The sequence below is a fragment of the Saccostrea echinata genome, unplaced genomic scaffold (genome assembly GCF_033153115.1).
Source record: "Saccostrea echinata isolate AGI-Se365-2 ecotype Australia unplaced genomic scaffold, CSIRO_AGI_Sech_v1 ptg000054l, whole genome shotgun sequence".
NCBI classification, from domain to species: Eukaryota; Metazoa; Mollusca; class Bivalvia; order Ostreida; family Ostreidae; genus Saccostrea; species Saccostrea echinata.
This window is the reverse complement of record NW_026889803.1, coordinates 57,803,841-57,820,934: the sequence shown is the minus strand read 5'-3', so window position 1 is coordinate 57,820,934 and position 17,094 is coordinate 57,803,841. Positions and strand designations below refer to the sequence as shown.

Genomic DNA, 17,094 nt, shown 5'->3' with positions numbered 1-17,094 from the left:
CTCTACTTCTCCTATAGTCTTGGTTTGATTTCAATTACTTGGTGCACAATCATCCACTTATACACAATTCAGTGTTTATTGGTTTTCAATTTTCACGAATGATATTTACTAAAAGTAGATTTTAGTTTTTAGATCTAGATTTCAATTTTAATATGACTTTGTACACATGTACACCATACAAATGTGTATTGTTTATCTGTTTGTTTGTTTGTTTTTTGTTTAATGTCCCTCTCGAGAATTTTTCCCTCATATAGAGACGCCACCACTTGCCGGTGGAGGGCCGCAAATTTTAGACCTATAATCACCTCCAGGACCATCGAACAGTGAAGGATCTTTCAAGTGCCAGCACCCATTGGCACGGGACCCTGGTTTATAAGGCCTCATCCGAAGGATCGGTCTCAACAACCCGCAGCTGGATTTGAACCCGCGACATAAGAATCAACTCCTCACTTTACGACTCTATAGCGAACGCTCTAACTACTGCGCCGTGGGGCTATCTGAAAATATTTTGAAGAAAAAAAACTAAATATTTAGATTTAAATAATAATAAGAAATCCATATCAACAGTTGAGTTTTAAACCTGTATTCCTTTTCAAAAAATATATGCTGTTATATTTTCATTTTTGATAGTCTGTTTCGTTTCTGAAATTGTTCGTACGAGGAACATGCACTTGCGCATCGAAACAACTTACATGAACCCCATAATGATATGCTTGTGGAAATGGTATAATGCCGATAAGTAAAGAAGTTTACAATAGATAAGTTATAAAAAGGGGTGAAGCTAAAGAACAATAATTGATCTTATAAATCCTGTGACAATACAAATATGGACCCCCGGAAATACTATTAACTGATTAATATGGTTAAGTGCATATGAGAAGTAAGCATCAGCTGTAGACCGGTCACACCCGCCCTGAACCAACTATATTGATTAGGTAAACGAAGTAGTCAAAATTTCTGCAAAAACGATTGCTTAATAATTGATATGAAAATATCGGTCATAATACTTTTCAACTATAGGTTGCATTTGCAATGAATAGGTGAAGATAAAGAACAGTGTGTAGAAACGGACTAGGGTAAAGTGCGTTACCCTAGTCCAAGATGGCGATAGGCAAAAACGCTTCACATTTTCTTGTACAAATATTGGTGATTTCTATCAAAATGTTTTACTTTATTTTGCACCAATCTGTCGGGCGTCTTCAGTTTTACATGCTCGTTTGGAGATTGTATTCAACTTTAGCGTAATTAAAAAGAAAATGCACGTCAAAGTTTTGCTGCAGATTAGGGTAAAGTTTCTGAACTATTTATTTACTATTAGGGTATACGTCGCGGGTTCGAATCCAACTGTGGGACGTGGAGACCGGTCCTTCGGATGAGACCGTATACACCGAGGTCCCATGTCGCAGTAGGTGCTGGCACGAAAAAGATCCCTCACTGCTCAATGGCAGTAAGTGCCGAGTATAGGACAAAATTTGCAGCTCTCCACCGGCAAGTGGTGGCGTCTCCATATGAGTGAAAAATTCTCGAGAGGGACGTTAAATAACATACAAAAAAATACGGTTAGGGTAAAGTTTTTTCGAGACTAGGGTAAAGTAATTAAGCCTATAATCTGATTGTGCACGATTTTGGTTTTTTATCTGCTTTATACAATTTATATAGTTAGAAAAGGCTTTCTCGAAAATGTTCAAGAACTGTTGCTTCCACAAAGAGGTCATACCGATTGCAATTTTTTTTAATAACCACGATTTTCATTCAAAATATTACTCTTATTATGAACGTTATATTTTCTGTTTCAGGTATATATATTACAGTATTTTGTTGTTAAATAAATATACATGCATAAATGATCTAATTAATTTATTTGATTTAACTTTAAGTATTGTTTCTTGTATAGATCTAAATCTTCTTTGTATCTATTAATCCCCACTTTGGGCGAAATCATCGAAAATGAGTCAACAACCTATATCTAATTTGCATTTGTTGGTACTCGACATGGTCTGATTTTCTAAGAATAATTTATTGAATGTCAATTTTTTTCATAGTTAAGAATATTTTAAGTACTTAGGTGCAATTTTTATGAAAAAAAACCCAACTTACACAAGTTTTCTGAATCGAAGCCCAGGTTAATCTGCATTTATCTTACTCCTTGACAAATGCTTTGCCAAAGTTTTCTCATTAGGTACAGCAAAGTTTATTTTGCCCGTTTTTCTCAATTTAGGGTTAAGCGTATAAGTGCCAATAAAATAACATTTTCTGTATAATATCCAAATCTAAATACAAAAAAGTAATCGAGATCGAGAGAGTATACACATAAGTTAATGACACAAGGATATCAACCATCTCGTTTAAATTCGACATTTCACAAATTCTATGATTGATACAATGATCTTGCTTGCAAATACAGTCTATCGTTAAGTCGAATGTTGACTGCCGTCTTTCATACGAATTATTAGGCCATTTTTTCTCATTTATCTGATCATGATAAAGAGTACACGGCAGGTTTTACAGGTCGACAGGGTATGCTCACTCATCCATGGACCTTATCCCACCTCTGTTTTCACTTTTCAGAGGACCATATATGCTCTGCTCATAATTTGTATCGTTTAAATTGGATTTTGAGTATGATTTCTGTTCGTTATTTTCTAATTTCATTGATGATACTTTAATTGATTTGTAGATATTTGAAGAGTTTTTCACCGTAATCTAAATCAACAGAAGACTGTTTTCAAGACTCAATTTTTTTATAAACAGAAACTGATTTGAACAAAATTAGGCCATTGTGCTCTTTCAGAAATTGTCAGCGCACTGAGAATTTTTCAATTACATAGTGTTTGGTGCAATGAATTATGAATTTACAGGCAGAGTGCGTTCTGATTCTGCTGAAATAGCACTTTTTAAACCCTGAAAAAAGCAAAATGACATTTTACATATGCTTTACCCTAGTCACTCAAAGATGTTATAAAATCTTTACACTAGTCGTAAATTTGCGTTACCCTAATCTTGTTCAAATTTTCTACCCGTAATTTAGCTTTAATCAGAGCAGATCATGCAAAATTTTTGCAATAGGTACGTACTTTTCTTTAAAATACTTAAATTAAAACCACCGATTTGATAATATAAGCCTGTATAATGCGTAAACTAAGTGCATAATAATCGAAGAGTATTTGCCTGTCGCCATCTTGGACTAGGGTAACGCATTTTACCCTAGTCCGTTTCTACACAGTGAGTAATCGATCTCAAAAAATCTATAAACCAATACAAATCTGTGAAGAGGGAATAAAACACAGACCCCTGGAAATCCCAAATATGGGATCAGGTGCCTAGGAGGAGTAAGCAATCCCTGTTGACCGGTCACACCCAAGGTCATTATATCGATCATAATTTTACAGACTTAAAACGAAATTGTTAAAACCCTATTACATCAACTTATTTGTCAGCAGCTTGCCTCTGCGTACTTGGAACGTGCTCTAGAATGTCAAATCTTTTGAGAGGCAAACACCACAGCATAATAGAAAAGTTAAAGTCATTATGTTTTTCACGACGTTTAGTTGTTAGTTTGCCATAAGAATACAATAACAAGTCTGCTAATAACTGAACACAAGAAGTACCCATGGGAACTCTGATAGATTGTTGAAAAATCTGACTTTTGGAAATATTCTGTATATATTGACAATGGCAGTTTCTCTTATGATTTTCTAAGGACCTTCTTGTGATTGTGACGTCAGGTTTCCAAAGATCTTGCTTATGTTTAACTTATCGGATATTTTGCTGATTAATGATTACATGTACCTCTGATATAAAACATTCCAGCTGATTACATTTTATTTCATCATTACAAATAGAATTACCAACGATCGCATATAAAGCATTGATGCACATGTATGTCTCCCAAAGTTTCAGGGGTTTCAAATATTTCCAAAGTGGCTGCTGTTAGAATAAATACAAAAAATGGACAAATGTTTGAAATTTTGCCTTTTTTATGCATGAGGGTGTGATCTATTCCAAAATTATTGTATTAATCGTGCATCAGCAATATTTGAACAGTTATTGCAGATATGATAGAGATTAAAATCATTTCTGTATATAAAATAAAACAGCAGTCTTATTGTCTGGAGATGATAAGACAAAATAACTAAATTATTTGTCTGCCATTTATTAAAAGATCATTTACAATTTCATCAAGAAGTCAGTTTAATAATATTGATAATACAAGGCAATCTACAATGAAATCAAATTAAGTTACTGAAAATATGTTTTTACAAGAAATACTGTACATAAAACTGTTTAACATTTCGGATGACCTCGATTAACAGGAGATGCTTACTCCTCCGAGGCACCTGATCCCACTTCTGGAATTTCTAGGGGTCCATGTTTTAAGTCCTGTTCACAGATTTGCATTGTTTATAGATTTTTTGAGATCAATCATTGTTTGCTACCTCTACCTTTTACATATTTTGCAAAGAAACCATTTCATTGGGATGTTAGTCTTAGCACAAATTAATTAGGAAAACATTTCTCGCTGAAAAAAACCTATACGACCAATTGACCAATTAACTTGAACAAAGGTTTTTTTTTAAATGAATTTCTTCTCATCTGAATGAGTATAAGTAAACTAGATGATGTGTATTGAACTGGAATTTCAGGTTCTCTACGGAAATTCCTGATGGCATAAACTCCTTTTTCTTTAACAAGGAATGAACAGTCTTCTCCCGACTAAAGAAAATGATTTTTCTGTAGATCTTTTATCATTCCAACACCCTGACAAATACACTCTTTGTAGTTGCAACTCGTGCATACTACTAAATACCTTTCTGTTTCAATCCCCTTACAATAAAGCCTGATTTAACTAGTTCAGTCGCTAAGTCCTTATTATGCAAATGGGAAAGATTTACCTCTCCTATTTCTTCTGCTGACTTACATGTATCAACCGTTGGAAAATATGGGTCTTCAAATAGAATATCCCTTTCGGAAGCTGGGTAATGTTTGCTAAAATATTCGGTATTCCGATCCTGGATCCACATTCTGTGTTGTGAAAAAATTATAGACATCTTTGACGTCACGAATTAACTCTGATTACAACACGTTATGGTATCAGATCTTCCAGGCCGGAGTACATGTAGATATACCCTGTATTTGCAAGCAGAATTCTTTTTAGATTCTGTTTTCTAAAGTCTATGCCATACCTACGAATTACATGTGAGCACTGACATACATGTAACTTGCACTTACATTTTACACTTATCAAGTTGTGTTGAATAGTTAGAATTAACTATCTGTGATAGAACAAATGACAAATTATAAAATTATGATTTACAATTTACAAATTTAAGGTTTACATATGTACATTTTAAGAAGTATAGAGTTGAAATTTTGACCCTGTTGGCTTTCCATAGGTTAAGAGTTTTAGAAACATATCCGCTTGTATAACTAAACCTACATGCGCGGATCTAGAGGGGGGATCGGGGGGTCCGGACCCCCCTGGAATTATAAAAAGTATATACTGAAGCAAATGAAAAATGACTTTGGAACCCCCCTCCCCCCTAGAAAACGTGGACCCCACCATCACCACCACGAAATAGGTGTTTTCACGTTTTGGAAATGGAATTTAGGTGTTTTTTTCTTTTCTTTTTTTTTCTTTTTTTGCTTGTCAAGAAATTTTTGGGTTAGAAATTTCTTTTGACTGGGTTGGACCCCCCCCCCCCCCCTGGAAAAAAAATCCTGGATCCGCGCCTGTAAGCATATATACTAAACCTAAGCAGCTATCTACAATTGAATGTTGATCTACATCACCACTAGATTGATTTAATAAAAAAAGAGGATAAACCTATTCAAAACCAATAACAAAATATAAATATTCTGATTTTTTCGTAATATTTACTAAATTGATTTAATACTTCAATTCAGTTTTTCAAATTGTTGTTCCATTTCAATAGAAAGAAAATCCAAGATGACGAGATAGCGCAGACAACATTTATTTTCAATTATCTCATTTTTGTTGGGTTGTTCGGCATATGACGCCCACACATTAGTAACGTTTTATTTTTAGAAGCTTGCAGATATGTGGTTTAAAAATGGAACAGACGGGAAAATTTAAAAGCATGTAGTTTAAAAATAAAACATTTATTGATTTTATTTTGTTTATTTGTTTTTTACAATTAAAAATGGAGTATTATAAAATTGTTCATTATATAAATCTCACGACTTTTCAAAATATGAACTTTTTGGTTACCTTTGGTGTTTTTTCTTCAGTATTGTATTAGCTTTTGGACCCACCTGTAGCTGTATTTTCTGAAAACACTGACCTACAGTAGCGGCCTTGACAAGAATTCGGTTTTCCCCCTATGACTAATCAGTTAATTGTCGTCTGGATCTAAAAAAGGAGCCAGATTCGATTGTGTGTTTTGTTCCTTTAAAGACCGGTGGGAAGGTAAGAAAAAATGTATTATCTATTGGTATAAAATATTAAAGATTGCAAAGTCTTAAATTGTTTAATTCGTATGTCGTGGACTGATTCAACACTGACAGTTATCGTATTAAATATAACGTTATATATAGATATGAATTTGAATTGCTGATCACTGTTCAATAAATTGAAATGCTGGATATAGTCTTCTTTTAAAATTAGGTTTACTTAGTCAGGTTGTCCTTCTTCATATACAAGTATTATGACATATTTTTATTCGCCTTAAGTTGCTGCAACTGTGCATACCTTCATTAAATATTAATTAAGTAAAAAGACGTACATGGAAAATGCAAGTAATCATGCCTGTTATTAAGGAATAACTGCCTAATTTTTTGGATTCATGATGTGATCAATCGAGTGGCTTGCGTGATAATTTGCATAAACGCCGAAGGCGTTTATGCATAAAATTATCACGCAAGCCAATCGATTGATCATCGTCATGAATCCAAAAAATCTGACAGTTATTCTTTATATTTACATGCTCCTGATTCTGCAAATTCCCGTGCTAATAGTCCCGCTTCTGTCTCTATTTGTCCCGCCCCGCACGTGATTTTTCTTTTAACCGCGCCTCTCGATGAACCAGTAGATTTATATAGAAATAAAGTATTGTTACAGTTTGTAATTTTATCTCGGACAAAGACATTGGAAATGTAAATATACTGAAATGAAATGAAATGAGCTAGACAAGGTGTTATGATAGGGTAAGGTTGGTTAGTGATATACATGTATAAGGACCTTGCTCATTTTATCGGATTTACCTATTCTTATTAAGTTTACAGTTAAAGCTACAACTATATTTATTTGATATATTGATTTTATTTGATTTTTTAAAGCTCTAATTCATGGAATAAAAGATGAAACTAGATTTCGTCTATCATGAAAAATTCTAAAGAATTATAATAGAAACTTTGAATATACGCATTTTAAAAAAATATATATTTTTTATTTTCTTTTAACGCTTTTACTAAATCCTCTAAATGTCCAAATTCTAATAGACATATAAACAAAAACGATTCCAGGTATTCCGAAGAAAAGTTGGAATTTCCAAGCAGTTGTTTGCCGAGCATTTATTGATTTTCGTTGTGCGTATGCAGTGCCCTGAAACAAACCCAATTTACAGTGTCTATATATATAAACGCACCCAGTGATCTTTTAACGACATCATTATTAACAAGATTTTATTTTCCCACTTCACCATTGGTTCGAGTCCAGTTCTCGGACTGATTACTAAACAGGCCCGTAGCAACGGTTTCAAGGGGGGGGGGGGTCAACTTCCCCCCCCCCAAAAAAAAATCTGACGAAAAAAAAAAATAAATAAAAAAAATATAAACTTACCATAAAGGGTTAGGAGGGGGGGGGGGGCAACTTCCCAAAATTATCTGACAAGCTAAAAATAAAAACTAATTTACTTCCCAAATCCTGGAATTTGGCAATGCTTGACCTTGCAACATGAAAAAGTGGAAAAGTTGGGGGGCGGGGGGGGGGGATCCAGCATCTAAAGGAAAATTTACTATAGCAAAATACTATACTCGGAAAAAAGGGCCCCCCTGCCACCCCCCCCCCCCCCGTTCTACGGGCCTGCTAAAATCAGCACGCATGCATAAACAACACCTACGCACAATTAAGACACCACAGTAAGTTTCTTACAGTTATATATGCGCTATCAGCTATGAATTCGAAATATTCAAAATCTATAAATAACGAATTATTTCGTTGTAGTTAAGATGTTCGGGAAATTCGAAGTTTTCTGCTGTAATTATTTCACTAAATTCTTCTCAGAGGTACAAACTAGTTAATTGCCAAATACTGACCATGTTAAAGAAAAATAAATCTTAAGTGTCCTGTAGCCTTAATTTATGTGAAACTTTCTTTGAAATTCATACATTGCCTATCTGCGCATACCCGACATGTAAATAAAAGTCGTTTCGAGAAAAATTTTATAATGCACGATTTTCTTTTTTAAAAAATTGGATTTAAAAAGGAGTTTAGGACATTTTCGTCATACTCAAAGCAAAGACAAAAAGTGCTGATCGGGAGCCATTATCATATACATTTTTGTATACGTTTTCATTGATTTTTTTTCTTTCACTTTTTTGTTTCTGTTCAATAATATAGATAATAACTGATTTAAAAAGAAAGAAAGGGAATCATCTTCAGAATTCTGATGAAGAACAGTCAGGATATAGTTTGATAAACTGACATATACTGGCGTTTTCGTATTGGACTACGCGTACATGTAATGTAAAGCTTATTCAAGTTACCATGAAAATAGACCAGATCAAATATTATACCTTTTCATAAGTAGATCTATCTTAAAATCATACACTCCGACCCTGGCAGATGAGAGGAATTTAGATGGCGACATGATATATATAAGATGCAGCAGTTTGAATATAACATCATTACAGCTTTAATTTGCTATATTAGAATATAACAAGGTTAAAATTGTCCATATTTTCCTTGATTGTCTACAGAGCCTCTCGATTACTTTAGGGTTGCACTTAATTCATTTCACAATTGTCCATACTCATGAATCATAAGCATGAAAAATCAATGGGATATAAAATTTAAAAAAAACTTGTGATTTCATTTTTTAAAGAATATTTTTTTTTAGATTTCATTGAAGTATTTATTGAATTAAAAGCATTCGAAAATTAATACTTTTTCCCTCGTCATATATATATATATATGACAAATTCACTAACGCAATTTATGTTGTTATGAAATTACATAATTTTAAAATATAATACATTATTCATACAAAAACATAGCAATTCTGTTCGATAAAAATTTAAGCAAAAATTTAATCAACAAATATTTTAATCGTACATGTATTAGGAAGTTCAAATAGATAGAGACAGAGTGTCAATTTCCGAATGTTTGACACATAAAGCGGTGGTATTCTATTTGTAACAACCGGTGACTACCAACACATATTACAGTCTGCCATTTGTAATGCAGGCATTTCCGTACATTGTACTTGTAATCTGTGTTATTATAATGTATTTCCGAGTAAAAAGTATTTGAAGTCTCTGTATCACATGATTCATTAAAAACCATTTCTACTGTTTTATTGCCGTTAGGAGGATAGATTTGACGACAAGATAAGTGTTTTGCCTGGCTCATTCTAACATTAAGTCAGAGTTTATCTTGAATTGCAGATGATGTGTTGGAATCTCTTTGCCTGCCTTAGCCTTTTGATGATGGATGTTGTGTGGACCGACCATTGCCCATCACGGTGTTTTTGCAACAAGGCGCTTACCTCGGTTAATTGTGAAGGGAAGGGGTTTATGTCTGTGCCCCCAGGTCTTCCAAAATCGGTAGAAAAATTGTACCTTCAACACAATGAAATCGCAGACTTGGAGGAGAAATCGTTTTGTGGCTTACCACAACTTCAAGAATTATATCTACAAAATAACAAATTGTCAGTGATCAAGTCGTTGACCTTTTCGGGGATTTGCTTAGCGAGTTTAAAGATTATACGATTGGATAACAACCACATCGCTACATTGGAGGAAAATGCCTTTTTTAACGTCTCAACCCTTAATATAACGTACCTCACGAATAATTACATATCATCTGTAAACTCCAACGCTTTCTATCAGTGTTCAGGCATGACATTCTTGCAGTTGGCTCAAAATTATCTGAGATCAATTCCAGCTCTTCAATGGCTAACTTTGCTGCAACAACTTAGCCTACAAGGAAATAAAATAAAAAACGCTACATTCCCCACAAGTTATGAGGTGTCGACCTCACTAGCAACTGTGGGTCTCAGCGCTAACGAGGTCGAAAACCTGACTGATAACACCTTTAAGAGTTTAAGAAACAGTGCATTAAGAAAGCTAGAATTATCCAGAAACAAAATTACTGATATATCCAGTGGAGCATTCTTGCCCCTAACAAAACTTGTGTCGTTGGTAATCAGCCTGAATCCGTTAACAGCCACAAAGTTACAGGTAGGACTGGAGGGACTGCGATCATCCGCCCTTCGCTCACTGAACATCGCTAGACTGAATCTAGGAGGACGCTTACCGTCTTCGACCTTCGCACTCCTAAATGGTACAGGATTAAAGCAACTACTGATGAGTAATAATCAAATCATACAATTACCGAGTCGAGCATTTGCTTCCTTAAAGAATCTAGAACAGATCGAGCTCAGTGGCTGCAAAATCCAAACAATAGCCAACGACACTTTTGCAGGACTGTCTTCACTCACAAATCTAAATCTGGCGGATAACTCTCTCGACAAGGTCCCGAAAAATCTTCCATCAAGGCTTAACATATTATATTTGAATGGTAATCAAATTCTGGCTCTAGAAGAAAATGCCTTTGTTAACCTTGTTTCCTTGAAGAACCTTTATTTGGGCGGGAACAAAATTTCAGAAGTAAACAAATTTGCCTTTAGAGGATTAGTGGGCTTACAGAAACTACATCTCGTTTCAAATAGCATTAGCAGTTTAGCAGCAGAATTGTTTGCTCCATTTGGAAGGCTTATTTCTTTGGAACTGAACAAGAACAACTTGAAAACAATTCAAAATTCTCCAGACATATTCTCGTACATGACGTCCTTGCTGTATCTTTCGTTATCAGAGAACAGTTGCAGTTCTTTGCCCTTGGTGTCATTCAAGCACCTGCAATCACTGAAGTACCTTTTTCTCGATGGTAACGACCTTGGAAATGTAATCGAGAGCGACGCTTCTGGGACGCTGTTTTCTGGACTACACAAATTAGAAACACTTAGTTTATCGACAAATTTCCTACACACTCTTCCAAGTCAACTTTTTAAAGATTTAACATCCCTGCAGACTCTAAACATGAAAAGAAATAGGATATCTAGTTGGGGCAATGGTATATTTAAGCACACAGCTGCACTTAGGAGCCTCGACTTCAGTTACAACACCATTTCATTGGTGAATTCGTCTTCTCTTGAAGATCTCTCAAAAAATACTAATTTCCATATGCTAAATTTAAGCAACAATCCATTCGCATGCACTTGTGACCTTCGGTGGTTTAGAGATTGGGTTAACCAAACTAAAGTGGAAGTTGCAAATATTGAGGATTATCTCTGCAACACCCCTGGTGAATGGAAGGGAAAGCATTTCTTGTCGTTTGATCGGACTAAAATTGTCTGTGTTTGGTTTGACCTGTACTTTGTAATAGGGGTTTCCGTTGCTTCAGCACTTGTTGTCCTTGTAATTTGTATTGTGCTCTTTAAGAAGAGATGGTGGATTTTGTATCGGTGTTATCGTCTTAATTCATATTGTTGCTCTTCACGTAGCACGAGAGATGGCTACCAGAAGGTAAATGGTCTTGACGGAGATGGATGGGTGTACGACGCCTACTTATCGTATGCAGATGATGACTATGTTTGGGTTCTTCATCACCTATTGCCAGATATTGACTTGGGTGAATTGACACCAGAAACCCCGTTCAACGGACAATTCAGATTATATTTCTACGACCGAGATTCTATTCCAGGGAGCAGCATGATCTCCAGTATTTCTGACAACATTGAGAGAAGCAAAAAAGTCATCATTGTTTTGACCAAGGAGTACTTGTCCAGTGCAAAACACAAGTTTGAAATTGATCTTGCTGTGAAATTGAAATCTGATGGCGTCATCGATGACATCATTGTCATTAATGTAGAGGGCGTTCCTTTCAAGTGTATTCCGAAATCACTTCAAAGGAAAATTTCCAGGGAAGAGTTTTTACTGTGGGAGAATGAGGACAATGCGAAAAAAGTTTTTAAAGAAAAACTAAAACGTGAATTGAATAAAGTCACCAAAGCTACTGAAGTGGAGGTTTGAAACTACTTATCTTAAAGACAGAAGTAAGAGTAATGAAATGATAATTTTCTACTGTCTTGGAAGATCTGTCGAAATTATGAAATGTGCATCGCTCATTCTGTATATTGTTTTCATGCATGATCATATTTGATTAATGGCTTATGAGAGATATTTCTAGTATACGTTTACATTCAAGCTGTTATTGTTTTTGTTTTTTTCGTTTACTGTACATAATGGAACACTAAATAGTTGTTCCAACCATATATACTTTACACTTTTCTTTAAGCATTTACTGTGGACATACGCAATGTACCTTACCTCCTGATATTTTCAAGATATTCTTAATTTAAGATTATAGTGCCATCAGATATTCGTAGACAAAAAATCAGCATGCATTACCAGGGGTTTTGAAAAGATATCAATTGATGAAAATTCTTGTACAATTCAAAGTAAAATATACAAAAATTAATAAACATATATTCTAGATGTTTTGTTTATCTAATCTTTTTTTAGAAGAAGTTTACAACGCCATATATGGACATTAAAATGTAGCAAAAATGTATTGGAACTCTTCAACTCCAGGGAAAAAGAACATAAAGTTCAAACTATGTTGCGTATGTCCTTAAATATATATATATTCATTTTAGTGTGCTAAATTTTTAGCACATTTTGGGCGTTTTTCTTGTGGTTTTGAAATAAAAGTGTCAAAAATACTTTAATTCTGTATGAGTGAAAGATCTCTCTCTCTCTCTTTAAGTAATAATGACAGCTAGCATTGCTTAATACATGTAACCACTGCATGCAGGTTCGAAAAATTGAGACGAACTTTGTTCGGTTAAAGCATATTTTTAACATAAAAGCCAAAATTTGGAAAAATTTTTTTTAGAAATATACCAAACTGTATATATTGTAGGAAAAAATTGAAAGTACATGAACATAACAAATCAACAATATTTCCAAAGGATGACTGCACTTAAGGACATGCGAAAAATGGGACAAAATACTAGTAAACTTTTAAAACAAGCATTTTTTTTAAATTGCAAGAATGGTCTACATCCAGTCTATAACTTTATGTAATTTCATTAATAGAAGTGTATTTTTGAAGTTCGAATCTTTTTTCAAAGACAAGGGTCAACAAAATTTCTTGAATCTCGGTTCGATAATTAGGTCACCCACCTTTTCTCTGACTTTATACATAGTCAGCACATGTTTATCTATTGTTCTCCGTTTAACAGTAGTAGTATATTTGCATTGATGTGGAAAAGAGATTAATAGACAAACATGCGCTCATGGTTAAAAAGAGAAAAGAACTGATTTTTCTAACATTCGCTCTCTCTGTTGTAGCCAAGGGTTGTCGCATGTTAAACATTCAATTGAATATTAATCAATGAGAAATATTGCTGATTTCTGAAAAAAAAGTTTGTGTTCTTTATCCTTAAAAAGAAACAAATTATAGAATTTCCTGTTTACTACCAAATTATTTATAAAACCAGTTCTACTCTTTAACCTTTGAATGGGTCAACCAAGACCACGTGTCTTGAATTTAAATCACAATAACATTAGTAGGGGTGTATGACATTGTGTTCGAACACGTTACATCGTCCGGTATTGATTTAAAATCTGATTTTATTATATGGACATGTTCAGATTGTTATTTTCGTTTTGAATCCTTTGTATTTACTGCCACCCGGTAAATTCAAAAACAACATGACACCATGTTAGCTCCACCTCTCATGCACACATGTGTAAATTCTCTATATTTGGAAAATAGTAGAACATAAAACATGGAATCATTTTATTGTATCACAGTCTAAAATTATTATTATAACATTTGAATTTTGTTCCAAATTGGCAGGATTCTTTTATAAATATACAAAAGTGAAATAAGTTAAATATATAAAAACAACAGAAGCGACCGAGGAAAAAAAACCTGCGATAAGCTAGTGCAATCATCCATAAGCCACTTTTTTCAATTTAAAGCTGAACAGGACTCGTAAATAGGCATATGTCATAGTCGATTATACTATCTACGATATTAGTCTTCGCACTAGTTACACCTGACTGCTTTATTGCCACGGGTATCGGCGTGGTTTTCACCATATAATGTTTATATTTAATAGTAAATCATGAAAATAGTTTTTCATATTTTTGTGTACATTATATTTACAATACTTTTATGTATTTCAAACACATATGACATTGCTGAATGGAAGTGTGTTTGAATTTCAGTAAAATCGGAAGTATCTGGACCAAAATAAGTTTACATATAGACTTAAAGATGAAAAAAGAACATTTGTCTTACTTGACATAACTATAAAAAAAGAAAAGTTCATCAAAATAAAATTACAATAATAAATAGGAAGATGTAATTATTTTCTTTATATAAAATGCTAAAATCATCATCCATCTTCCTTCTCTGAGTGTGTGCTTTGCGAGTACAAGTGGAAATTCTGTTTAATTTTCAACCATTTATAATAAAACTTATACCTCTCTTTGTTCCCATTTAAATATTTAAAAATCCTTTAATTTGCGCTTGGCATGATTGATTGTTTGTTGTTTTAGAGTCCCTCTCGAGAATTTTTTACTCATATGGAGACGCCACCACTTGCCGGTGGAGGGCTGCAAATTTTGATCTTTACTTGGCACTTAAGGTCATTGAGCAAGGTAAGGACGTAAGGATCAACTCCTTACTCCGCGACTCTAGAACAGACGCTCTAACCACTGCGCAACGCGGGCGACCGCGTGGCATGTGTTTGTGTGAGGGTGTGTGTGTGATATATTTATTATTTGGTTATTATTTTGGGGCTGATCTTTTGTTAATAATTATTGTCCTAGTCTGTTATTTGTTTTTCTTTTTTATTTTGAAATTTGATTGTTAATCTTTTGTATTATTTTGGTTTACCTCTCTTTTCTTTCATTTTTTTGAATAATTTCTTTTACACTTTGGAATTTGATCGCGATCAGCTTAGAAATAGTTCAACAAAAACTCCGAGAATCCCTTAATAATAAATAACCCTAATGTACAAAATGTATATTTCACTACATGAATTCATCGCATTGGCTGTACTTAAATTGGAATTTCGATACAAAAGTAAATTACCTCCGTAAATATACGGAGGTATCCGAAAATATAATGTGCAGGTCTGTATGTGTGTGTTGGTTGGAAAAAGGGTGGGATACTTTCCCGATGTCAAACGCATGCTTCTAAGCAATTAAAAATAGTAGTTGCAATGTTTGCACTTTGATAATGTCCATTCAATTTTTCCCATGTTACTAAATCAAGTAATGACGTGTTTTTTTTTTATCAATAGTTCAGATAAACGCTGTTATCGGATTGAATCGATCTGAATTGTGTTCTTAAAAGGTAAAGGTGTATAACTAGCTTTTTGTTAATGCCAAAGAACGCATATATATGATATATTATTCTAACAAAGACATAAAAATTATTTGTGCATCGCAAAGTATTTTTTTTAATTTAGCAGGTGTTTAAATATGTGTACAAGATTGATATACGTAAGCATCACCCTAAAGCTTCTGCTGGTCGTAACAGGACAGCGGTGTCCAACTCCTTGTTCATGTACCAAACTTGTTGTCAATTGCAGCGATAGGAAACTTGTGAGAATTCCGAAGAATCTACAGAACGACTGCTTCTTGATCGTAACCTTATTCAGGATATCAGAAAAGATGACTTCTGTATCTTAACAAACCTTGTGGAATTACAGTTACAGAACAACAAAATCAAATCGATTTTGTCCGACACGTTCACAGGTGTCTGCATTCCAAATATTAAGACAATCCGATTGGAAAATAATAAAATAAATGTTACTGAAGATAGTGCATTCTACAATTTATCGGTACTTGTTAATACGACATTGACAAATAACAAATTAATTAAGCTGCATCCTAACACATTTCATGATACTTCGTTGAAGTTTTTACATTTGGGAAGTAATCATCTTACTACAATACCAAATTTACAAGGTCTTGATGGTCTTAATGATATAATATTGGAGGGAAATAAAATACAGGACTGTACTTTTCCAACTGAGTTTGCAACCATGCCCAATTTGACGACAATCGGAATGAGCAACAACAAAATACAGGAATTGTCCAAAGACGCTTTTATTGGTCTTAAACATGGTAAAGTACGTACACTAAAACTTGCCAGAAATAATATTTCCAAAATTTCAAATGAAAGTTTATTACCTTTGTCAAAGCTACAGTCAGATTTCAGCACACGTGCTTGCACGTGATTTCTAAATTTCTCACATGTATATTTTTATAGTTCCTTATAACATATGCCAGTGTCTTAAATTTCAAATAATTATGTTGAATAGTAAGAGAGATACAAAATTTAAAGTATTAGCCAATCAGATTTAGCACAAGTGCATGCATGTCCTTGCATTCAATTTCGATAGTAGCATAAAGTAGGAACCCATTATATCTATCTATATTCTAAATTTCATACTGACGTTAAAGTAACGTTTTAATGATTGATTGATTGTTGTTGTTTTACGTCCCGTTCGAGAATTTTTCACTCATATATACACCTCCAAAACTTATCAATATTCAGGGTCATGAACCCTAGGGAGCATTCATTGCAACAAATAATTATTTATATAGAGAGACAACACAGGAATTTTTATTGGTTATAGTCAATTTCTTTTTTCCATTTAAATATGTTCTTAAAATTTATGAAGTGTGTTTAATTAAATAAAAAGAATTTTTTTTGATGTGATATCCTTTATTTAATCAGAACCACTTCAATTAAACTTTTTTTTGTGTCAGCATGGACATAACAAAATGTATCTACTTCCCGTATAAACATTTGTAAATTAATTTCCA

The 17,094-nt window shown here is 33.8% G+C and overlaps 1 protein-coding gene across 1 annotated transcript; it reads left to right on the top strand.

Moving 5' to 3' along the window:
- The first annotated feature begins 6,388 nt into the window (after positions 1 to 6,388).
- On the top strand, positions 6,389 to 12,690 carry LOC133206063 (insulin-like growth factor-binding protein complex acid labile subunit). The gene is made up of 2 exons (XM_061341990.1): positions 6,389 to 6,427; positions 9,625 to 12,690. Exon 2 carries the CDS (start codon positions 9,625 to 9,627, stop codon positions 12,268 to 12,270), a length of 2,646 nt encoding a protein of 881 aa, XP_061197974.1. The 5' UTR covers positions 6,389 to 6,427; the 3' UTR covers positions 12,271 to 12,690.
- Positions 12,691 to 17,094: the final 4,404 nt, after the last annotated feature.

Excerpts from the sequence above, each read along its gene's own strand:
- LOC133206063 (XM_061341990.1), top strand. The coding sequence starts at position 9,625 with ATGATGTGTTGGAATCTCTTTGCCTGCCTTAGCCTTTTGATGATGGAT.